The sequence below is a fragment of the Dryobates pubescens genome, chromosome Z, assembly GCF_014839835.1.
Source record: "Dryobates pubescens isolate bDryPub1 chromosome Z, bDryPub1.pri, whole genome shotgun sequence".
NCBI lineage: Eukaryota > Metazoa > Chordata > Aves > Piciformes > Picidae > Dryobates > Dryobates pubescens.
Window position 1 is genome coordinate 86,035,152 of NC_071657.1, and position 26,133 is coordinate 86,061,284.

At 42.6% G+C, this 26,133-nt stretch overlaps 1 protein-coding gene across 1 annotated transcript in view; it reads left to right on the top strand.

Moving 5' to 3' along the window:
- Nucleotides 1–26,133, top strand: part of DNAI1 (dynein axonemal intermediate chain 1) — a 184,575-nt gene that overhangs the window by 55,348 nt on the left and 103,094 nt on the right. Inside the window, exon 13 of the mRNA XM_054177810.1 lies at nt 25,602–25,849. Coding sequence (XP_054033785.1) covers nt 25,602–25,849 — 248 coding nt within the window. The remainder of the gene's footprint in view (nt 1–25,601; nt 25,850–26,133) is intronic.

The window sequence follows — 26,133 nt, forward strand, 5'->3', positions numbered from 1 at the left end:
AATAGTAAGGAGCACTGTTGATGTGTTAGTGGAAAGAGAAGTATTAACAGAGTTTGTAGAGCTTGGGGATCAAAGGAGTTGCTCAGCCTTCCTGTTGTATCTCCAGTGAATTGCAGGCCATTAACTGCCACCTACTTACCTCTCTGTCTAGCCCAGGTGGTTTGATTAGTGCATTTTTAAACATAGGAGACTAAACATGTGTGTACCATGGCATCTCACCTCTTTGAAAATGCCAGTCTGACACATTCCCTTTCTTAGCTATGTCCCTGGAAACAGCTACATTTAAGTTTCTGTGGGAGTTCTTTTTTTCATCATCTGCACAAGAGACACCAAGCAGAGATGAGTTAAGTCTCTTTGTTTTCCATGTCGAGGTGATGGTCTCACAGTGAAAAGCTGCTAAAAGATTTTCCGTCCGTCTGTACTGAGAGTGTCCCTCACTCAGCAGGAGAACATGATCAACAGATATCAAGGATAGGGAAAACAGCTCTACATACTCTCTTGAAATCATCAGTTTACCCTCCGTTTTAAAGACTTTTTCTGGAATACAGATGTTCTATAAGCCAAACACTTTTTTGATCTTGTACTTCACATTTCCTCCAAATACCAAGGTTACATTACCATTATATATTGACTATTCTGTATCAAAAGTCCTGGAATTTAATCTACTTTGCAGACTCAAAGTAACAAAATTATTGTCAGAGCCCTGAAGGCAGTATAATTTGCAGTGGCCCTGATCACCCTCACCAGCATCACTTCTCAAGAGCAGTGAGAAAAACCTTGGCTGCCGAGGCTCTGACCCCACTGGCTGTGTTACCATGCTTGAGTATCAGGTTCCAGTCACTGAGGGAGCAGCTAGTGATTTCTGCAGCCAACTCCAACACATGTTCTCTTCCCCTGATAACCCAATGTTTAGGCAGACAAATAGCGAACTTTGGGTAAAACATGAGCCTACATTAGCTGTAATGTATTTACTTATGCCAGATACTAAATTATTTTTCCATAACAGTTTGTACTTTAAAGGACTTGATTTTCTTCTGCTTGCTTTGTCATTTCTAAAACTTTGATATGGACTACAAAGCACATTTCTTAAATCTTAGGGCATTGAGTTCTATATGAACAATAACAGTAGAAAGATTGATGATCCAGACATGATTTAACTCTTTGCATTAGGATTTCAAGGATGAGGTAGATTCACCAAGGATGGGAATTATGTAAAATCCTTTTATCTGACAGTAATACAGATTAATATGACACTTTCTCTTTAGTGATCGTCAATGATAGGGAATGAAAGGGAATCAGTAAGTTTGCAGAAGACACCAATTTGGTGGGAGTGTTGATCAGTTTGAGGATAGGAAGGCTCTACAGACAACTCTGAACAGACTGAACTGATGGGACAAAGTCAATGGTATGAGGTTCAACAAAGTCAAGGGCCAGGTGCTTCACTTGGATCACAACAATGCCATGCAATGCTGCAGGCCTAAGGAAAAGTGTCTGGAAAGCTGCTTGGCAGAAAAGGACCTTGGGGTGTTGGTTGACTGCCAGTTGAATAGGAGCCATCAATGTGCTTTGGTGGCCAAGAAGGCCAACAACATCCTGGTTTGTGTCAAAACCAGTGTGGCCAGTAGGAAGGAACAGGGAAGCAATTATGGTCCCCGTAATCATCCATGCAGATAAGGAATGATGCTGATTCCTTAAGTTTTGATTATCTCCTAAATCATAGTTTACTGTGGTTAGTCAGTTCAGCATTATAAAGCTCAAAAGTTTTAAAATCCTCAGTGAGATGATAGAACTGTTGTTATCTGTCTTGACTGTAGAAATGCAAACTCTGTAGTGAAGTGTTGCTGTTGAAAAACTCAGTCACATACAAATAATTTGTACAGAATATTGTTAAAATTTAGTTTAAAGTTGACCTTTGCAGTCTTCAGTCTGGTCAGGTCATCTGCATTTTTCAGTTGCATTCCGTCCTTCAAGCTAAGGAAGCACATTAATGGTGATTCTTTTGTAGAGTCTAATTTGTAAGGGAGTAAAGGAAAGGGATAATGTGTGTTGAGGGGGTTGCTGTAAAAAAACATCCTTGTTTCTGTCCTGAAACGTGAAAGGTGCTGCAGTAATTCTTAATGAGCATGTTACTGTGTGGCTGTGATGCAGTGCATGCAGCAACTTTCAGCTGTAATGCTTAAGTACTCTGAAACATGCTGTTCCAATCAGTTTGTTTGGATTAGACTTCCTTATATTGTGACAATACTTTTGTTTGTACACTGAGATGAAATTATCAGCTCCTCTGCCTCATGTGAGGAAAAGATAAATCACTCTTTCTGAGATTCTGCAGAGTTCATTATCAGACCACCTGAGCAGTGGTGTGGCACTGAGTACCACGTTGTCCAGGTGGCTTAGTTGTTAACCCAACTTCCACTTCTGGTGCTGTATTTCTGAACTTCTTACTCCCACACCAAGATGCTGTGCACTCTAGAAGAATCTTTGCCGAGGATGTAAGTTGTATAGCACTGCTATATGAATCAGCATGAGCAGCATGTATGTGAGTTAAACCCTGGAGTCATGTTAGAATCATAGAATCAATAAGGTTGGAAGAGACCTCAAGGATCATCAAGTCCAACCTGTCACCCAAGACCTCATGACTACTAAACCACAGCACCACGTGCCACGTCCAATCCCCTCTTGAACACCTCCAGGGATGGTGACTCCACCACCTCCCTGGGCAGCCCATTCCAATGACGAACGACTTGCTCAGTGAAGAACTTTCTTCTCACCTACAGCCTAAACTTCCCCAGGTGCAGCTTGAGACTGTGTCCTCTTGCTCTGGTGCTGGTTGCCTGGGAGAAGAGACTAACCCCTTCCTGGCTACAACCTCCCTTCAGGTAGTTGTAGACAGCAATAAGGTCTCCCCTGAGCCTCCTCTTCTCCAGGCTAAAAAACCCCAACTCCCTCAGCCTCTCCTCATAGGGCTTGTGCTTGAGGCCTCTCACCAGCCTCATTGCCCTTCTCTGGACATGTTCAAGAGTCTCATTGTCCTTCTTAAACTGAGGGGCCCAGAACTGGACACAGTATTCAAGGTGAGTTATAGCGCAGAATGTGCTGCCCAGGGAGGTGGTGGAATCACCATCATTGAAGGTGTTTAGGAGGAGACTTGATAGGGTTCTTGGTTGCATGGTTTAGTTGATTAGGTGGTGTTGGATTATGGGTTTATTCTGTTCTATTCTGTTCTAGTCTAGTCTAGCCTAGTCTAGTCTATTCCATAGCAGAAAATATGCAAAATATTGTCAGTGTAAGCCCTCTCTATGTCTTACCTGCCCCATGCTATACTGTATGACATTGCCGACCTTAAAGGCAAGGCTATGTATGTAAATAATTTCTGTTACAAACTACTATAGAAAAAATATCTCTCTACTTGTATGCAGAAATGTAACAAGTGTATTAACTAAGAGTTGTTAATTTGGATAGGTGACTTTAAAAAAGCAAAACAAGTTAAGTTACTAAAACAGTCTGTGGAACAGAATTTAGGGAGACAGGGAGTGACAGAATATAAATGCCTTTGTCTATGACAAAAATAATGTGTTTTAAAATGTTTCGAATGCAACATGAGTGTTTATTATGTCTTCAGCAGAGCTGTTTGACATATGAAAGTGAGAAAACAGGAAGAACTGTAAGGAGAAAAGGCACTGCTAATAAGCACTGGGAGTTTGTGTTTCAGGGAATAGGGAAAATTTATTTGGTAGTTATGATTTTTTTCCCTGAAGATGATATTGTCTTGTCTCATTGTTCAAAGATCACAAGGCAGGCTCTCAAAATCATGAGATTATTATGGACGGTAATACTTCTTTTTATTTGCCTCCCATGCTCTCATGGTGGAATCTGTTGTTTTAAAAATTTTCTTCATTGTCATGAGGGCTAGCAATGTTTTGTTCTGAAACAAAGCAGAAACAGCACTTGTGTTTAAATAATAAATCTGAGCCTTGGGGGAAAAACCCTCCTGTTATTGCAGCCGTGGCAGCCCTGATAGGATGCCTTACCCAACTCTCTAAACAGTGTCTTCTCATGAAGGTAGAGGCAGTGGTTCCCAAACAAATGGGCTTCTGTTGTCTGAGAAAAATCCCAGGGGGTTCGTGGTTATGCAAATTTGATGACTTGCAACTTTTGCCATTTCACATCTTGTGAGACAGGGTTGCAGCTCCACTCTGATCCCTGGAATACAACAGGAAATCACTGGGAAGTCACAGGTCTGGTCCTGCTTTTATATTTTGATGCTTTTTAGTGTTAATTTGCTTCTTTTAAAGCATTTTTGCTTATCTGTATATGATTTTTTAATGTAGCTTTTCAATTTTGTATTCCTGCTGAGAAGAAGTAACCAAGTTTTGCAAAAGGCAGTCTGAAATTTACATTTTCAAAAGTATTTTTGAGATTTCCAACCAAACACCAAGCCCCACTGGGATCTCCTATACTTTGAAGGTGTCAGAGCTTAGCTGCTTCTTCTATGCTTCTTGTACTGCAGGATCTCTGGAAGCCTCTAATCCTTACAGACTTCACACCATGCTCTGAAAATTGCAATTTCTTTTTCTTCTTCGAAACAAATTCTTATCATTTCTTGCATATGGTATTACAGCTGACAGCATGTAGTCCCAGCCTGAATACCAAGGCTGTAATGATGTTTCTTGAGCTGTGCTACTGTGTATTAATTACTGGACTCTCAAGCTAGGTGCCACCAAAAGGAAATCTCAATTAATGTACAAATGACAGTCTGTTGGGACCATGTTCTATGCTGACCAACAGCTGATTTACATTTTAACAAGCTATTGTTTTACCAGTCTGAATTCTTTTATATCTTGAATTGTCATCTTTCTCCAAGCCAAACTGAGTGCCATTTGCACTATTAATTGTGCATTTTGTCTTTTACATAGCATATACATTTACATAACTGTGGAATTACTTACAAGAAAGGAGGGAATGTGACCTTCAGCTGAAGTGGGAAATGAAAATATTGTTAGTTTGGGCAAACAGCTGCAGAGCAGGAATTCTGGAAACCATGTGTAATGACCAAGACAATTGGATAATGAAAGATTGCTGGTGTTTTCTGTTTTGCATAGCAGAAGACAATCAGGCAACATCTAAAATACTGCTAGGCCATATTCTGATTTCATTACTAGATTTGCCAGTGTGTCTGGCTATGGAATTATATCTGATTTCTGTTCACATAAACAGGATCAAAATTAGGCCACTTTTTTCCACTGGTAAGGTATTTAGTGATGTCTGAAGGTGTGACTATCGGTGTGACTATTGGCTATTGAAGTGCTGGCTTCATACAAAAGTTGAAGTATAAAGTAAAGTATGATCTAAAATGAGGCTGGAGTGGGCCTCCAGGAATCATTTCTCTATATCAATACAGGATTAATTCTGCCTAATGGCTTAGGACAAACTTGTGGCAATTTTAAGACTAGTGGCTTAAAGCTTGTGACAGTTCTAGGTTGACATCTAGGAAATTATCCACAACTCTTGAGTAGAAAGTGGTGGATGTAAAGGGAATAGGATAGGATAGGATAGGATAGAATAGAATAGAATAGAATAGAATAGAATAGAATAGAATTAAACAGGTTGAAAAGATCTTTGAGATCATCAAGTCCAACCTATCACCCAACACCAGCTAATCAACTAAACCATGGCACCAAGTGCTTCACCCAGTCTCTTCTTAAAAACTTCCAGTGATGGTGGCTCCACCACCTCTCTGGGCAGCCCATTCCAATGGCAAATCAATCCTTCTGTGAAGAACTTCTTCCTAACAGCCTAGGCAATGCTGAGTACAGGGGCACAATGACCTCCCTGCTCCTGCTGGCCACAGTAGTCCTCATACAGGCCAGGATGCTATTGGCCTTCTTGGCCACCTGGGCACACTGCAGGCTCATGTTCAGCCTACCATCAACCAGTACCCCCAGGTCACTTTCTGCCTGGCTGCTCTCCAGCTACTCTGACCCCAGCCTGTAGCACTGCATGGGGTTGTTGTGGCCAATGTGTAGAACCTGGCACTTGGATGTGTTCAATCTCATGCCCTTGGACTCTGCCCATCTCTCCAGCCTGTTGAGGTCCCTCTGCAGAGCTCTCCTACATTCCAACAGATCAACACCTGCCCCCAGCTTGGTGTCACCTGCAAATTTACTGATGATGGACTCAATCTCCTCATCCAGATCATGAAGAAAGATATTGAACAGGATGGGGCCCAGCACTGATCCCTGGGGGACACCACTAGTGACTGGCTGCCAGCTGGATGTGGCACCATTCACCACCACTCTCTGGGCTCAGCCCTCCAGCCAGTTCCTAACCCATCACAGAGTGCTGCTGTCCAACCTCCTGGATTACAGGAGATCTATACTGGTCACTGTCTCCATCTGCCAGCTCAGGAGGCCAGTTGTCTGGAAGACAATCTGTCCTGCTATTAAAAATTGAGGCAAATAAGGTGTTAAGTACCTCTGCCTTTTCCTCATCTTGTGTTGCTATATTCCCCTCCATGTCCACTAAGGAGTGGAGGTTGTCCTTGTCCCTCCTCTTGCTGTTAATATATTTGTAGAAGGATTTTTTGTTGTCCTTCACAGCAGAGGCCAGTCTAAGCTCTGAATGGGCTTTTGCCTCTCTAATTCTTTTCCTACATGACCTAGCAATATCCTTAAACATTTCATGGGTTACCTCTCCTTCCTTCCAAAGATGATACACCCTCTTTTTTCCCCTTAATTCACTCAGAGGTTCACTGCCCATCCAGGCTGGCCATCTGCCCTGGCAGCTCATCTTCCGGCACATTGGCACAGCCTGTTCCTGAGCCTTCAAGAGTTCATTCTTGAAGTAGGTCCAGCCCTCCTGGACCCCTTTGTTTTTAAGGGCTGTTTCCCAAGGTACCTTCTGAGTTAGTTCCTTGAGTAACCTGAAGTCCCAAGTGGAGGTTTTGTTGCTGCCCCTCTTAGCTTGACTGCATATTGAAAACTCAATTATTTCATGGTCACTGGACCCCAGGCAGCCTCCAACCACCACATCTCCCACCAGCCCTTCTCTGCTTGTAGAAAGAAGGTCAAGCAAAGCCTTACCCTTGGTAGGCTCACACAGCAGCTGGGATAATACATAGAATACATAGAATACATAGAATACACCAGGTTGGAAGAGACCTTCAAGATCATTGCGTCCAACCCATCAACCAATCCAACACCACCCAAACAACTAACCCACGACACCAAGCACCCCATCAACTCTTCTCCTGAAAACCTCCAATGATGGCGACTCCACCACCTCCCCAGGCAGCCCATTCCAATGGGCAATCACTCTCTCTGTATAGAACTTTTTCCTAACATCTAGCCTGAACCTTCCCTGGCGCAGCCTGAGACTGTGTCCTCTTGTTCTGGTACTGGCCGCCTGGGAGAAGAGACCAACATCCGTCTGTCTACAACCTCCCTTCAGGTAGTTGTAGAGAGTAATAAGGTCACCCCTGAGCCTCCTCTTCTCCAGGCTAAGAAGCTATCCTCCATACCCTCCAAGAACCTTCTAGATTGCCTCCTCTCTGCTATGTTACATTCCCAGCAGATATCAGGCAGGATAAAATTGCCCATAAGTACAAGGTCTGGTGATCTTGAGACAGCCTCTAGCTGCCTATAAAATAATTCATCAACCTCTTCATCCTGGTTGGGTGGTCTATAACAGACTCCAACCAGGATGTCAGCCTTGTTGGCCTTCCCTCTAATTCTCACCCTCAGGCATTCAAGTTGTTCATCCTTGATCTCTAGTTCCATGGCATCTAGAGCCTCCCTGATCTACAGGGCCATCCCTCCACCCCTTCTCCCTTGCCTGTCTCTCCTGAAGAGCTATCAGTTATGGTGCTCCAGTCATGTGAGTCATCCCACCACATCTCTGTGATGGCACCTACATCATAACTTTCCTGCTGTAACAAGGCTGCCAGCTCCTCATGTTTGTTACCCATACTCTGCATTAGTGTACATGCACTTCAGCTGGGCTGCTGGTTTCACCCCTAATAATAAGATCTAAATCATCCCAGGGGTCTGATAACTAACATAAAGTTAGTTGTATAAACTAACATTTTTCTCTTTCTCAGCTCTTTGCTCTAGCAGATACTAGCTGGTACCTTTTGCTGGCTTTCTGACCCTGCATTTCTTTTGTTGTGGCTAAGTGCTAACAAGCTACTCTCTGCTTTTTTTCTCTTACTCTTTCCCTTGTCCTGGGGGGAGGAAGAGGGAGGAGCTATTGGTAGTCCCCTGGTTTTGCCCAGGGGAGTTCTTGTGTTGTTTATAAATTGTAAATACATGTAAATGTATTATATTTTGTACATATTCATTGCATTTCATAGTTCTAGATTGTAGTTTTGCCTGTAAATATAGTTTCATTTGCTTCCATCCCACTGAGCTAGTCTGGCAAATTTATTTTGAGGTGTAATTCTCTCAGTTGAGTTGGGGGTAGTTTCAGCCCACCACAAAGCTCAAGAGGATGTGGGCTCTTATCTCCTCTTAAACAGCTTGTCCTGGAATTGTCTCACTCACTTGCTGGAGAAAAAACTGCAAGAGGGCACCTTGACAGAGAGTTGACATCTCCAAACCTGAAATTCAGAGGTGAAGGAACACAGCTTGGGCTGCAAAACCAAATGGAGAATTTCCCAGTACAGCCAGGTGGGCTCAGCCAGGTGGGCAAGCAATGTACCTGTCCTTCCTGGAGGAGAGTCTCCTTTCCTGTGGTCATGCTGCCTTCTGGCAGCAGAACCCATTTAATGCCTTGTATGGATGTGCACACGGTGGACCTAGAAGTTCATTACAGACTGCCCTACTAATGTCCTTCTAGTTGAATAGAGACTCCTGCAAGGGAGCAGTTACCCAAAATAGGGTTCTGTTGTGTGAAGACATCCAAAGTGAAACTTGAATGGCTGGTCATTTGCTTTGCTCTTTGATGGAAGATTTTCAAAAGACACATTATCAAGGCAGGGCTCATTCCCATCACAAACCCTGTCCTCTGTTTTGCCTGGCAAAGAGAGGATTGACAGCATGCTCCAAGACCCCCCTTTGTGTGCAGAATGATGAACACATCGCCTGGAAACTATATCAGCTGTTGTCAATCAACTGCTTACAGACTGATCTGTGGGAATTGCTCAGAGAGGTGTTGGATTCTCCTTCTCCAGAGCTCTTAAAAATCCACCTGGATGCATTTCTGTGTGATCTCCCCTTGGTGGTTCTGCTTTGCAGGGGCTTTGGACTTGATGATCTCTGGGAGAACCCTTCCAGTTCCTAGCATTTTATGGTTCTACAATTCTAGCTTTGTATGGGCAGAGTCAATGGTGAAGACACTTGGTGTAGTACCATGTGTTAATGTTGTCTGGCATCTTCACTGTACTTTAAATATCCCTACTGGATGGTGGCATAGCAGTAATTCTTTCATGGTTTCACACCAATTTTACTGGCCTTTTCTAATCAAATATTTACAAACAATCACACAGTGCTCTCTGGCATCATGAGGCTTCTCTCTGAAGGAAACCATTAATTTTCTGCTCTGTAGCATTGGCTGATTAGATGCTTTGTGGAGGAAGAACTGATATGAAAGCACAGAAATGAGAACAGCACTAGTCCTGCCAAGCACTGTAGCCTGTTGCTACATGTTGCTTTCATTCATCAGCTGGTTTTAATAATTTGTCTAAACTGATCCTGGTGAGCAAATCTTATTGGAGAGCTTAAGAGATCGAAGCAGTGCTCAGGAGCACAGGAGCTTGCCTTTCTTGCTGTCTTCTCTCTATGCTGTCTTCTCTCCCTTCTCCCAACATGAGAGGTCAGCTTTTTGGTGTTGGCTTGAAGCCCTTTCTGCTCCAGCTACAGCAGCTAGCTGTTAAAAAAATAAAACCATGAAAAGATCCAACTTGCAGGAAAGATTAAAGTAGAAATACTTATGAGTTGGGTGACCTGTAAGACACTTTTTGCAGCAGAGCTAATTTCTAGTTGCCTTTGCCTTCCATCCTGGTGGTGTAGTTGTTTGTTTGTTGTTTAGGCTGACGTCAGAGCAAATGAGTGCAACAGCTTCTCCATGGTGACCTGGGATTGCAGAGGGGGCAGAATCTTGTCTTCCATGTTTTATTTACTTAAATAGTTTCCATAGCTGTGATGTTGTCTCGGTCTGGAGAGGGAAAGAGAGTTCTTTTGAATATTCCCATGTTATGAAATTAGAGGCACAAATTAGGCCAAAATATCAACAGCTAGACTATTTATTGCACAAATAAAGTGGATGGATCAGAAGGGGAGAGAGAGAGAGAGACAAGAGAGAGAGTGAAGAGGAGAGGAATTATATTACCACACCCCTCACCTCCCAAGACAGTTTGAGTCTGTGGAGGAAAGGTGCTGCAGGAGATGTTGGATCTGTAGGGGAAGGGTGCTGCAGAAGAGATGTCCTCTGGGCAGCCACTTCAGCTCCATGAGTTGCAGCAGGTGGAACTTAGGACATGGAGAGAGAGTTCCTCTTGGTCTGCTTCTTCCAGGCTCCATGATGATGTCTCTGTCATTTTTCCTCTCCTGGTATTCTCTCCATTTTTCTTCAGAGCAGCACTGTCCCTGGCTTTTCCTTCTCTTGTGTTTTCCTTCTCAGCGGCATTGTCCTTCTCCTGTGTTTTTCTCCTGTGTTTTTCTTCTGTGTTTTCCTTCTCCCAAGCCAGTAGTTGCTCAAGTCTTTTGTACAGTTTTTAGGTCGATTTGCCTCTGCCCATTTCCAGGACAGCTGCAGTCCAGTGAGCAATCATTATCCTTTGTTATCATGATACAATCACAAGGTAATTTGTATCCAAGAATGGTCCTGATGGGTGGAGATGATCTTGTATGCATATTGCCGAAGGTATCGATGGCTGTGGCCTTGGTCCATTGTTGTCAGGCCAGCTGTAGTGCAGGCAAGCAGCAAAGGGGGTTTTATCTTTGTTGAGTCACATCAGAAGAGACAAGATTTTAGTCTCTCACAGGTGTTTAAGTCCCTTTCTGCCCTGGCTGTCTGTATCTTCCCAGCTAGTATTAGGAAATTTTTCTTCCACTCATAGTGATAAAAAATCCAAGCCAAAGGACTCACAGAAGACAGCATGTATCCAGAGCTACATTCATCTGAGATCCTGCAGGGCAGTCCTAGACACAGAATAGAGGTTCCAGCAATGTCTATGGAGAGGCAGTGATTCTAGAGGCACTTTTTTTTCCCCTGAGAGGTTATTCAGCCTGGACCACTGCCTCACCAAGCTTCTGCCATCAAAACATGATACTGCCTTGGAGAGCCCCTAACTTGTCCCAGTCATCCCCTGCTCCCACAAAGAACAGGAAGCTTGCTAAATCAGCTGTCTCTCTTTGCTGGCTAGTGAACAGTCAGAAAGGTGGGTCACTGGGCAGCTTCAGAGTCCTCCTTGGATTTCTTTTGAGAACTACTATTTGTGTAGATTGAGTGTTACATGCATGCGGTATCACCATTAGTACCCGAAGACAACAGTGCCACTTAAACTGATTTATTTTTCAGCCAGATCAGCAAACACAGGTTCCCTGGGCTTAGAACACAGAGGAAGGAAGAAAAAAATGTCAGAGGAAAAGATTACCTCTTTTAATAGCACCCCATGGTTAGATTATTTTATGTCAGTCATGAAGCTGGACTTGAAAATACATAGAATACATAGAATACATAGAATAAACCAGGTTGGAAGAGACCTTCAAGATCATCGCGTCCAACCCATCAACCAATCCAACACCGCCCAAGCAACTAACCCACAGCACCAAGTACCCCATCAAGTCTTCTCCTAAAAACCTCCAGTGATGGCGACTCCACCACCTCCCCAGGCAGCCCATTCCAATGTGCAATCACTCTTTCTGTATAGAACTTTTTTCTAACATTTTCTTACTCTCCTGTCCTAATGTACACTCTTAGGAAGAAAACTGCTAGCTAAATCTGAAAAAGCAGTTGTGGAATTGTATCTAAAGAGGTCTGTCATGGTATGCTGTATGCATCTAGAGCAGCAGAAGGGAGGAGGTGCCATTTCTGAGTTGCTATTTCTGTGTATGAAGCTGGGGAGACATTTGCTGGAATGTTGTATCCAGCTGTTAACAATTCAGTTGTTAACGCCAAAAAATGTTGAGAGAAGAGCCATAGTGTGATTGTTGGGTTTGTGTTACAGCTCCTTGTAAGAAGCTTCAAGAAGCTCTCCCAGCTCCAAGTCAGACCTGCCTCTGGCCAAAGCCAAGCCAACCAGCACTTCTAAAATAACATATTTAACAGGGGAAAACCTGTTGGGCAAGTTCCTTTGTTTTGGGAGAGGAGTGGAACAGAAGAGAGATGCTACCATGTGGACATCGAGGTCAGTGAGATGGAGGGGAGGAGGAATGCCAGAACAGCCATCCCCTTTAACTCTTGCTGAGATGGCAGGCTGAACCCTTGCAGTCCTTAGACAGAATGGTGGAGCAGAATTCTATCTGCAGCCTGAGGAGGACTCCATGCTGGGGTAGGGTTTTGGTTTTGAAGAAGTCCATGATTCTGAGGGAGGCCCACACCGGAGCAGTCTATTGTTGCAGGAATTACAGCCTGCAAGAGAGATGGTATCGAAGAGGTTTGTGGAGGACTGTCTCCTGTGGGAGGCATGCCATGTTGTCTCAGGGGAGCACTGTGAGGAGTTTTTCCCCTGAAGAGGAAGAAGCAGCAGCAGCCACAAGCTTGTTATGGGCTGGGACTGACCACAACCCCCATACCCTGCCCCATGCACTGCTAGTGGGGAGGAGGTAGCAAATCTGAGCCTGGGAAGAAGTGAGAGGTAGAGAGATGTTTTTCAGATCTTTTTGCATTCATCACTGCCCTGGTCCAATTCAGCTGGTGAATTGGTAGAGGTTTTGTTCAAATTGATTTTGTTTCCCCAAGTCTTGTGTGTCTTTTGCCCACATTCTTAAGTGGTGAGTGAGCCTTCGCTGTCATTTGTCTCAGCCTGAGTCTTTTGTTGTGTTTTCTCCTCCCCATTCTACCAGAAAGGTGGCAGCAGTGAGAGAGTGAGCGTGTGGTGGATTTTTTTTTTGTCACATGGTGGGCTTAAACCACAATGACTTAAATAGTAATTAAACAGATCACCTTAGCTTGTTAAGGAGACATTTAAGTAGGGGTTTGACTGCTTTGTTGGGTACTGGAAGGAGGTGTCTTACAGAAGAGGACTTTTTATCTTTTTTCCATCTTGGACAGAATCTAGCAATTGCAAGTAGAATTCAGATATCTCAAAAAGATGGAAATAGATTAAAATTTTAATGGTGAAAGTGATCAAGCATAAGAATGAATACAGGATTTATTCATCACCATGATCTCTTTTGAGCTTAGAATTTATAAATCTGTGTCGGGCTCATTCCATCATTAATTCTAGCAATACGTATGATACTTTGTAAGCTCCTGCAGTTAAATAGCTCATCATTATTCTTAGGGCATAGTAGTAAAAAGAAGTTTTATAAGGGCCCATTAAAGACTTTTTTTTTTTCAAATACTTTTCTCTCTTTTGTTCTGGAGATGAGTGAGGATCATTTTTCAACAGAGCAGATCAGTAAAAACCAGAAGGAAATCCAATTTAATGTTTTCTGTAGAGTTGGAACGTGTGCAACAGACAAACTCTTTTTAGGTTACCTTTGTTTTCTTACTGCTTCAAAACAAGCCCACACGTTCTTCATTGTAACATCCCTTTTCTGTTGATCCCCACTTAGGGATCTCAGTCACAGTTTTCAGTTCTTCACTTCATGCTTAGGTTGTCAGACTGTCAGAATATACCCAGTAATATCTGTATCCTGCCCTCTGGTACTTCATATTATAGACTGCTTCACATTCACATTAATATACTTTAAAAATTCTGAATATTTGTTTTAAAAACCACAGCAGTATTAAAAAACTCTGCATGTTTTGTGGCATGTGGTTTTTCACTTGTGGTGGGTTTTTTGTTGTTTGTGTGTGTGCTGTTGGGTTTTTTGGAGGGATTTTTTTCTTTAGAGATTTGGGGGGTATGTGCATTGTTTATTTGCTTGGGGATTTTTAATTATTCTGAGTGCTGCATGTTTTGTTCTCAAATAAATCACTGCTGTAGTATGTGTGGGAGAGGATAGATCTAAGTTTTAAGACACTGTGTCTTAAAGTGACTTGAAGTCAACTAGAAAACATAGAATAAAATTATTCAGGCATGCTTAAATCTCTGTATTAGGGAGGAATCTGGTGAATCACATAACTAGCTTTGAGTTGTGTCTTCAGCAGCTCCTCCAGAGTTCTGTTTTCCTGGCTATAAGATAATGAGAATACAACTTTCCTTTGTGAAGAACTTGAGGTTTACTGTGTACAAGACTAGGTAACCTAGGCATCCTTAATTTATTAATATTATCACACTGGATTTATATCATTGCTAAATTTTACTGAGTGATTATTTTTAGGAAGAGTCTCATCTGCAAGAAAAGAGAGCCAGCAGGTATTGCTTCAAGAGCTATTGCTAATTCTTTCTCACCACTGAGATATCCATGTCAAGTATAAGTGAGCTGACTGAGGTTCATTGGCATTCTTCTGATCCTCCACCAAATGGTGCCTGATGGAATGCTTTCCAACACTGTGAGTGATCTTCATAGCAAGTGTCATGGTTTAAACCCAGCCAGCAGCATGACCCAGCTGGTCCCCCACTACCCCTGCCTGCATCCCATTGAGATGGGGGAGAGAATCAGAAGGGTGAAAGTGAGAAAATTCATGAGTTGACACAAAGACTGTTGAACAGGTAACAATAAAAGTGTGCACAGAAGCAAAGTAAAACAGTTAACTCATCAACCAGTTCCCATGGGCAGGCAGGTGTTCAGCAAAACACCGAGAGCTACTATTCACATTTGTAATGTGGTGTTTGCTTTCTGAAGTGGCTGAGTGTTTTGCTGTGTTCACAGTCACAGGTAGCTTAGCTTTGCCTTGACCAGGACCCACTGCAACCCCTTCATGTATGTGGGAGGTACCCAAGTCCACTCTTTTCACCACCTTGGCTCAGGTGGCCAATGCTTTGTACAAATGCTTGGTGTTTTATGTGACTGGTTTGGACCAATGCCATTCCCTCGTAACAGCTAGGTGCTGCTTGGAAATTTCAGTCTGAAGGATCCTTTCTCTTTGTACCATAACTGTCTTTTTTCTTCTGCATTTGTTATCTCATCAAAGGACTGAAGGCTGTTGCTTGTTCCCATAGACATTGTGAACTGGCGTTATTTGAGACTAACAAATACAAAAAATACTTCTGTTTTTTCTTTTTTAAACTAATTTTTTTCCTCTGAAATCTACTTTTAGTAGCTCTCAAAAACCACTTATACTAATGACCAATTACATACTTCACATATCTGCTTGAGATGCACAATATTTCATGTACTAAAAATAAGAACAAGCCAAAAAGAGCAAATTACTGTGAGAAGAACTAAATATCTGGTGTATATTTGAGCCTTATACAAGTAGGAATGCTGATAGATACTGTCCAGATGTAATGATTAGTAGGTGGCTGTGCAAGGGCACGGGAAGAGGGCCACTGGGAACCTAGGAGATACTTAACCACAAATTACTATCAGCCTAGACAGTGTTCTAGAAGAAATATTACTGATTTTATGCTCTGCCTTTACACGCTTTCCTAAGCATTTGATGTTAACCACTGCTACAGACAGGGTAGGAGCAGGTGTTTGAGCTGCAATGATTGCTCTCAATATTCATTGTTCTTGAAGTACATGCCTGTGCAAAACTGACTGCAGGTTGTGTGTGTAACTCTGCTGCTTCTTTGCTCCTCAAATTTAGGTCTTCTGCCAAATGTCTTCAAAAAAGTTCTCTGAGCTGCAGAATCATTTCTAATTGACTTCTCCACAGTCTGTCCTACACATGTCCATCTCAACAGGCATCTGTCTACTTTCAAGAGGCTACATCACCTTCATAAAATTCTAATGTTCCTGTCCTTGAATTATGAAACACATAGGCATTTCCTGCAGTGTGTGCATTCCCCTCAGAGCTCTTCAGGTCAGTACTGAGATACTGGCAGCCTGGCTTATTTGCAGCAACAGCAGGCTGGTGTGATTATCCAAAGGCAGGACATTTATAGATGCCCATTTGTTACCATCCCCATGGTCCTGAGGATTTCTAAATGATTTGTGCCTCCTGGAAGCTACCTACTTGTCCACTTGGTGGCACTCTTAAATATTTAGTTGGTTGCAAATGTAAGCACATCAGTTTTTTAGAATGAGAATAGAGGAAGCAGAGCCTCGGGTATGTTGGTGAAACACTATCCAGATTGCAGCTTAAGCTGCTGGTACAAAAGAAGGCAAGTGCAAGAGTTCATCTGGTTGTGCTAACTACTGCCAGGTGCATATAGGTAGGATTAGCACTTCTGCAGTTTCTCAGCTCCAGAGTGCTCCTCCGTGGCTGCTGGAATTGGGAAGTATCCTCCACGCCTTGGTTTCTGAGGAGCTATGGGAGCAAATTATGTGAGATTGTTAGTCTGTCTAGCTGAAGGTAAAGACGTAAATGCATTCCTGAAAACAACAGGAGTGTTGCTTTTGATGTTACTGAAATACAAAACTTTTGTAGTCCTCAGAAGTCACCCATTTCCTTCCACTTCTCTTAAGTGTATCCTCAAAAGTGCTGTGAGAAGTAGGAAGAAAGGGCTGAAAACACAGCAGCTGATCTTGGCACAGCAGGGTCTGGAATACAAATGTCCCGGTTCGCTAGTTGTATACTATTATTGTGTAAGATAAAGACATGGACTCTTTATCCATTTTATTTGAGTATCTTCACAGGGAAAGTTAGCATTCATAATGTGTGGGCAGTTGCACAATTACTGTTTATGTTGTAAAACCAAGCCCTTATAAATATCTTATTTAAAGAGAAAAATGTGCCTCCTAAATCTGTCATGAAAACCCCTATCTGATCAGAATGAGAAAACTCTGGGTTTACATAGAGCATTGCAAACTCATACATGCCTTCTCTTTTTGAGGTGCTCACCTGCTTGCCTTTATGTGAGCCCAGGGAGAGGTGAGCCATGAGCCAGATCGTGTCGTTTTCAGGAAGTCCCTGCATCTTATCATCCTGATCTCCCCTGCTCTTTTATGCTTCTGAGCCTCTGCTCTTGCTTGCACTGACAAACAGTGCATTGTTCCAGGCACTTTCTAAACTTCTCATTTCTGCTGGCCCAGTTGACTATAATCTCTCTTGTATTACTTTGCAGAATGTATTTTAGAATGAAACACAAATATACCCGACAGCCTGTTTTCTTAAAGGCTGTTTGTACCTATCCATTCATGCTTCTGAGGTGTCTGTCTTGCCTCTGACATGTGTGAAGCTCACAGGAGTTATTAGGACTGCAACATGACCTCAGGACATACATACATTATCGGTTGCCTTGTCACCTGTCAATTTTGTCTTTTCTAAAATGTTAAAAAAAAAAATAATTGGCAATTTTGGTCTTTTCCCTCTCCTATCCAAACTGCAAATTCTGTGCTTCCTAAACAGAACCCCAGCTAATAACATTAATTTGATCAGAAGTACCAGGAATTAGTGCAGCAGCTGGAGAAAGGTGTCAAGCAGAACATTAAATCTGGCATTCAAACATCTCAATCAGCCTATATCCAAGGGATCTACAATTTTCTTCCACTGCACTGATGGGCTTGCTCAGAGCTTGCAGATCTTCCAGTGTGAACACTGCTAACTGGAGGGTAGGTATTTCCCTGTGGTAGGAAGCGCTCTTACTCACTGAGTTCAGCCCAGCAGAAGTGGGCTCCACAGAGGAGTGGAACTTCCATTGGCAAGTGTCAGAAAACAAATTTCAGTGGAGTTATCATCTGAGACAGTGTCTCAGAAGGGGTGCTGTCAGGATCTGTGGTAGCCCTGGAGCTGGGCTTTGTTTTCATTGCTCCTCTGAATGGAAATATAAACTTGCATCAGATGAAATGTGTGACTGATGAAAAGGCAGGTGGAGTTGTAAATCATGCTGGGGAAAGGGATGTCTTACCGTGTGATTAATCTTGTGTTAAGATGGAATTATTCAAACCAAATGCATTTTAATGTAGCCAAATATGACATTATACCTCTCTAAACAAGGAATAGTGCTGTGGTTTGGAAGGCATTGGGGTGGGGGGAAATGGAAAGAAAAAGGCTTTTGTGGACAAGCAATAAATTTGAGTTCCCTGCGTGACATTTTGCAAGGCAGCTGAATGTGATCCTGGAATACAGAGTGTCCTGAGTGGCAACACAGATATGATTTAAACATTAGTGAGACTAATATTGGAATATTATGTTTTCTTCTGAAGCCAACATTTTTTAAAACATGCAGAAAAAGTGTAGACAGTTCTGTGAAGAACCCTAAGTTTGATCAGTAACTAGAGAAGATGTCCTAAAGGTGTAGGGAGAACAGTATCGATTTGAAATTTGGCCTGCAAGTGAATTTTATCTGGCCCTGGCATTAAGTCCTAGCTATGTGACATCCTCCACATATCTGTGGAAAATTTCTTAATATTCTACTGTTCTCCATGTCTGTTGAAAAGCAGCTTTCTTTTCAGAGCTGTGAAGGCAGCACCTTTGATTAGCGGGGTAAACATTGTGTTGGTTCACAGGGATTTTCTTTTTTTTTTTTCTGAGCAGGACTCTGTGCAGTGATAGTGAAAATAAATGGTTTATGGTGTTCTTTTGGCTTTTGTTTTGTTTTGGTTTTGTTTATTCCAGGCTGTGAGGGTCATCGAAAGTATGCTGAAAAATTACTATCATTGAGTTTTGAATTATCTTAATGAAAAGGAAGGAGCAGATATAAAGCAGTCCTACATTCCAATGCCAAGATAGGCATACTAAGAATTAACAGTGCAAAGCCAGTGAAGTCAAATAAGGAATTAGGTGCAGCTTTCTAATCAAAGTGATTCAACATTGAAAAAAACTGCAAAATGAAACAGTGGCTTCTTTGTCTTTAGAGATCTTCAAATGAAGTGTGCATGTACCAGCCAAAACCAAGTTGTTTGGCTCAGAACAGGGTCTACCAGTAACATCTGAGAGCTGTGAAAGAGAGGAGGCCAGACTTTCTGGCCCTGAGCGACAAAGTAATGAATTCTCAAAATATTTTCTTTTCTGGGAAGGGACTGTTTTGAAAGTTCAGTGTTAGTCTTTTCCCTGCCCACAGCATGGGTCAGAGCTGGAGCCATGGTGACCAGGGCCTATATCAACACAAAAGTGTTCTTGAGTCTTCTGGGCATTTTAGGGAACAGGAACAAGAATGGCATCAGTGTTTCATTTAAATTCTCATGGATGCTAGGATGTGGCCTCACTGAGCAGAGCCTTGTGAAGGCTCAGTTGTGCTCCCTGTTCTTCTAGTTTGCTTTTTGCAGTCTCCTCCACTGCCCCTTCTCATTCCCTTGGCTGTTAAAAGCAGTGTTGTGAATGCAGGCTTAAAGCACTCCAAAGTGCTGCAAAACTTCTAGTTGCTATTGTTACTCCTCAAGAGCCTTTGAAAACACACTCAACACACGCCCAGACTCAGAGTTCCTCAGAAAGATTTGCTGTTTCCTGATTTTTCTGAACTACTGGCATACAGCTAGGCTCAAAGCCAGCCATTTTCTTTTCTTACAGCAGACCCATTCTGTGACCGCAGCAAAGTGTGGAGTCTGCAGAGCTATTGAGAAAAAGTCAGGAGAGAGTCTTGCTGAAGCGGCACAAACTCACCCAGCATGTTTCACAGTGGATTAGATTAGCCAGTGCTCAGTGCCATGCTGCACAGGTTTTGCGCACTGATAGAAAAAAAAACAAAACCACCCAATATTGAGAATTCAGTAATTTGTGACTTGCTCAGTCATCTGTCTGTACAATACAGGCTGTATCACAGGCAAATTTTTAGGCTGTGCTCAGGGTTTTGTAGACTTGGATAACAGTAATAATTTGCTTGGGTAAGTTGCAGATAACCTTTTTTGTCCTCTACACTTTAAGTATCTGAAAGGCAAATAAACAGCTGAGCCATTCATTTGGCTACCAAAATATTTGTCTTTGAAATTGATCTCTTCTCCCCACAGGAGATTGTCTAACCAAGTGTAAAGGATAGCCAGCGCCTTCCTGTGCCTTCTCAGAAATTCAAGCCTATATGATAGAGCCTCAGGCAGCAAGGTCATCAAGGTGTGGGCATATCTAGGAGTAGAGAGTGGATGTGCTTGTGCAGCTGTGATGCTCAAAAACAAGCAGCTGTTCACAACCCTGATTCTCCAGCTAGCTTCAGTTTTCAGATGGACTGTCAGAAGAGAAAGGACAGGTTTTAAGCAGCAGTGGTTTCTTCTAGCATGGTCATTTCTTGGTCCAAGCCGTATCAGCAAGATAGCTGGTGAACTTGATTTGCAGAATCCCAAGCATCAGAGGATCTAGGATGTAAGGCTGTGGTGTTTGGGGTTTTAAAACCTCCAAAGAGAAGGTAATTTTACCCTATCACACAAGAAACTGTAGCAGTTGCGTTGTAAAAATATCTGCTTCGACTCTTGGCCATGGTGGGGTCTCCACACTGAGATTTATCACGAGAGCGCAGCACTTAGCCCAAGCATTGTGGTTTCTAACTTGAAGATACTGTTTAATTGAGTGTACTGATTCAGTCACTAAGCATTTTGGAGGGAAAGGAGGAAAACCAAGCATATCTTATGGGTTTCTTAGTGAACCAAAAAGGATGGATATGCATTAAAAAATGTTCTCTCTAGCAAACACAGTATTTTGATCTGGTATCGAACATTTGCAATTGTTTAAAATTCAGCTAAGGAAAATTATGCATTGAAATTCTGTTAAAACAGACACATTCATCAGAAAGAATGCTTTAGATGGTTTTTGGATTTATCTTTTGCATAAACTATTTGGTGATGCCACAATGAAATTCTTAGTCACTTTGTTACCACTAAATTGGTATTTTTCTGTAAAGGGTTTGGCTGGAATCTTTTCAGCTCTAAATGCAAATGCTGATTAATATTTTAGACAACAGTAATGGCTGGTTTGAAACTATTTTGATTGCATGTGATGTTCACAGGCTTAATTCTCTAGTCTGAGACCATTAATCATGCTATCTGCATCTTTCGTTAGCAGAACTTGTCTTCCCACATACACTTGTTATGTGTCAGAGTCTGAAATTTAGCCTCCACTCAGGTGAGCACTGTGGATCCCCATAACATGCAGCTTTTCCTCGTTACAGCAACACTCTCCTCTTCATGTGCTGCCCTGTATCCTCCTATAAAGCATAACACCTCCTGCTGGCACTGATTGTTAGAATACCTGTCTGATATATCCAGTACCTTTGACCCTTTTGTATCTCAGAAAAAAGAGCCAGTTTGCATTTTGTGGGTCTGTGTGGGGCAGATCCTCTGCTCTCCCAGTGCATGCTGGTGTGTACCCATGCAGTGCTGAGTAGCTGTCTCAGATCTGGAGCTGCTGCTTTCACCTCCAGCATTGGTGCAGCTATTGTCAGCTCTTGGGTCTGTACTCTCTGTTTTGCTGTGTGCTCTGCAGTCTCCTAACAGTGCTTCAGTGAACTGCATGCACCCTGAGAAATCATCTACACAGGATTTGGGGCACACTGCAGTGCTTTGCCGGGTTTTGGTGGTGGGTTGTTTTGTGTGTGTGTTTGGTTGGTTGGTTTTGTTTTTCTGAAAAACACAAACCTTTTTCTTGAAAAGGCCATGCTTCAAAGCTGTACCAAAGATATGCTACTGTGGGTATGTGCTGTTCCTGCCTTTCTGGAACTTTAAGCCCTGTTTTCTTTCTTTTTTTCATTTATTAAAGAACATGTTATTATGTCATAGTTTAGGGTGGGAATCATCCTTCATTGGAACAGATTCATAGGCCTGCTCACAGAAGGTTTTTGTTTTACTAGGATTTATGTGCCATGCTTCATTGTCAGTTGTGGGTTATTCTCCTCTTTACCTTTCATCAGAAATAGGCTGTATTTTAGAAATCGTGTTATCCAGACTAATGCGCAGTATTCACACATCTAAGGTTTAACCAACATCTGCAACATTTCATAACATAAAGAAGACATGAGTAGGATTCAGCTTCTCATTTAAGAGGGGTTTAACACTCAGTAGCAGGCTGGCCATTACAGTCAGTGGAACCCAGAAAGTAAATCAGCAGACCTAATATAAGGACCTTTCATAGATTCACATATTGCATTGGGTTAGAAGGGACCCTAAAAGTCCATCTCATCCAACTTGCCTGCAGTGATCAGGGACACCTCCACTAGATAAGGCTGCCTAGGGCCACATCAAGTCTGATCTTGAATGTTTCCAGGAGCAAGGCTTCAACCAGGTCCCTGGGCTATATGTGTAGGTATTTTATCAGTGTCATTGTAAAGAACTTCTTCCTTATGTCCAGTCTAAATCTGCCCCGCTCCAGTTTAAAACCATTGCCCCTTGTCCTATTGCTACACGCCCTTCAAAACAGCTCTTCCCTATCCTTTCTGTAGGTCCCCTTCAGATATTGGAATGCAGTTAAAAGGTCTCCTCAGACCCATCTCTTCTCCAGGCTGAACAGCCCCACTTCTTTCAGCCTGTCTTCATAGGAGAGGTTCTCCAGCCCTCTGATTATCTTTGTGGCTTTCCTCTGGACCTGATCCAGCAGGTCTATGTCTCTCATGTGTTGGGGTCCCCAGATATGGACACAGTACTCCAGAAGTCTCTCCAAAGTAGAGGGGCAAAATCAGCTCTCTTGACCTAGTGGCCACACTTCTTTTGATGCAGCCTAAGATGCAGTTTGCCTTCTGGGCTGCAAGTGCATACTGCTGGCTCATGACAAGCTTCTCATCCACCAGCACCTTTAAGTTCCTTTCTTCACTGCTGCTCTCAACTTCATCATCCCCATGCTGTACTGATATCTAGGATTGCCCTGACCTAGGTGCAGAACCTTGCACTTTGCCTTATTGAACCACATGCAATTCTCCTAAACCCACTTCTCCAGCCTGTTTAGGTCTCTCTCTGGATGGCATCCTGTCCTTCAGTCTTATCAGCTGCACCACTCATCTAGGTATCATCTGCAAAATTGCTGAAGGTGTACTCAATCTCACTGTCTATATCATTGATGAAGATATTGAACAGCACATGTCCCAGGATCCCTGAGAGACTGCACTTATCACCCATCTCCATCTGGACACTGAGCTGTTGATCACTACCCTTTGGATGCAATCATTCAACCAATTCCCTATCCACTGGGTGGTCCACCCATCAAATCCATATCTTTCCAGGTTAGAGAGAAGGGTGTTGCGGGGAACTGTCTCAAAGGCTTTACAGAAGTCCAGATAGATGACATCTGTTGGTCGTCCCCTGTCCACTGGTGTAGTTACACCATCATAGAAATCCACTAGTTTGGTGAGGCAGGACTTACCCTTGGTGAAATCATGCTGGGCGTCTTGAATCACCTCCCTGTCTTCCGTGTGCTCTAGTATAGCATCCATGAGGATCTGTTCCATGATCTTCCCAGGCACAGAAATGAGGCTGACAGGTTGGTAATTTCCAGGGTCCTCCTTTTTACCCTTTCACCTTCTTTAAAGTGAATTTTCTACTCTCAGCAAAGTGCACTGGTTAGCCCATACTGATAAGAGCAGGAGCTTAGACTCACTGCACAGCCAGCCAGCTGCTTGTAGACCTGAACTTGGGTGTCTTGTTCTGCAAAATAAACCCTGTGTTTCACTCTGCTGTCTCTTCTTCCCACAGAAGGCCTGCTCTATCGTCTCTAATTAGGGAATGTGGCTGGCCTATGATACTGCCAGATCAGTGGAGAGAGAAGCACATCCAAAACCCATTTCAGATCTTTGGTGGATGAATTATCCTCTGAAGTGGTGTCTTCTCTGCTCTGTGCAGGAGGCATGGGGGGCAGTTTCCTGAGGCCCTTAAACACAGTGCCAACAGATGAATGTGCACACAGACATTTTGGAAATACACCTGGCCAGCCTGCACACACCAGGAAAAATAAGAGCATGAAATTGATCAGATTCAAAGGCTGTCTAAGCAATTTCAGTTCATAGTCAATTGTGCTGTGAGTCAGTACTGGTAGGTCATTTCCACAGCCTTCCCAAGTGTTTTTGCCTGAAGAGAGGGACTGGATGTCAACTTAATACCAGGTCACTGACATTACTTGGCTAAGAACAAAGACAATTCCGTGAATTCAAAGGGACAGAGCAAGTCTCTGATGAGGAAAGCAAATTCACTTCCTTTTCAGGTAGAATTCTAGGAATCAGCTTCCCCCTCTTCCAGAAAAAAAACCCTCTTAACAATATTACTGAGGTTCAGATATATTTAAAGTAATGCTTGTATTTGAAACTCATCTTTTTTGCAAAATAAGGAAGCCATTTACCCTGCCTGGCCCCAGAGTAGAGAAAGACCTATAAAATAAAATACTTCCACAATTCAAATACAAAACGTCACTAACAGTTATGTTGATGTGTGTTTCTTTACTGGTCCTTTGAATATTTTCTGTGTGACTCTGAAAAATTTTAGGTAAGCAATGTATGCACCTGCATGCTGATTTGGGATCAGCTTGCTTCCAAGGAGAAGTCCCTGAAGTTAGTGTTGTCACCAAGTCCTTATCCTGGAGTCTGGTCAAAATGTTAAGAGACATAGGAAGAACTTTCAAAGGAGAGGATTGTTCTGGAAATAGGACATATAGTAGGTATCTGATGCACAGAAAGCAGTAAATTTGTTTCCCATATGACTATGTGCCCAAGGGCATTTGACACTAAGAAAAAGTGCTTGGAGAGATGCCTAGCATACTCTCAGAGAAAGCATTGTTTTTATATATTAGGAAAGCTCCTTCTTTGTTTCTGAAGAGCTTATCTACATCAACAGCTTTTCTTCCAGTTCAAAAGAATTCAGAAATTGTGTTTTTTTCAGACAAGCAAAAAAATCTGAGAATTGCAGACATAGTCAGGACATGATAAAACACTCAAAAGAAAGATGGTCCTTTTGAGAATGAGAAGCAGGAAGCTCCTGAATGAATTTCAGGCAGCTCAAAGGAAAGTTGAAAGTCAATAGAAAATGGGAAGTCTTGGGAAAAAAGGTTCTGTGCCAAGCAAGTAGATGTTGGACATAAGCAGGAAATAAAGATGTAGTGACTTGTGCATTGTACAGTTATGTGTAGTGACAGTGGATATGATGCTTTACAGATTCTTCAGTGGAATGCTTTTCTTCAAAGAAGAAGTAGAGGCTGTAGTGTCAAATATGGACAATACAAAAATTGAAACATTGCTATCCTTGGTTCAGCCTGCATCTGTGCAAAGTTAGTGAAATCCTAACCTAAAGAGAGAGATGTCCACAAGATTCCTTTTTGTCTGCATTTCCCTCCAAGATTTCTCAAGTCTCTCTCCTAGAAAAAATACTGCCAGAACAGTATCTTTTCTGCTTAAGCAGATTGAAGCCATGTCCTGGGGATGACATATCAATGAGGGAAAGGATGTTCAGATACAGGCATGCAAGCGTGACTATTTGGTTCTGCGACTGATGTCTTTCCCACATTACTTTGCATTTGGGTTAGTTTTAGGCACAGGTGAGTGCCTAACCCATATATCCCAATAGCAGAGTATCTTTCAAACAGATTTAACAGCAAAACTTGTCTTTGTTTAGATGACTTCATGAAGCAAGGAGGGGGCATGCTCCTGCTCTACACCATGAAGAACCCCTCCTTCCCAGAGTATGTCTTCAGCAGTGACAGTGGCATCATGTGCCTAGACTTCCATAATGACCACCCCTACCTCATAGCAGTGGGCCTCTATGATGGCAATGTGGCCGTCTGCAACCTGAAGAAGGCAACCTCCCAGTTCAGCTACAAGAGCAGTGCTAAGTCAGGAAAGCACACAGAGCCAGTGTGGCAGGTAAGGGTGCTCTTCCTTTCTTCTAAGCTTTTTCCTGGGCTGAGTTTAGGCACAGCAGGGAAAGTGCTGCGTGTGGAGAGGTGTGGGATTAATATATGCATTAGTGATTGTTATTAAGTTGTATTTTGAGCTTATTTGGACATATGCAGCAAGGCAGAGCAATTGCATAAGTCCTTGCTCCTCAACAGAAACTAAACATGTGAGCAAAGGTTTAATATAAACAATTATTTCTCCTTACTATTCACAATTATAAATTACTTCTGTTTTAGGAGGAACCAAACTCC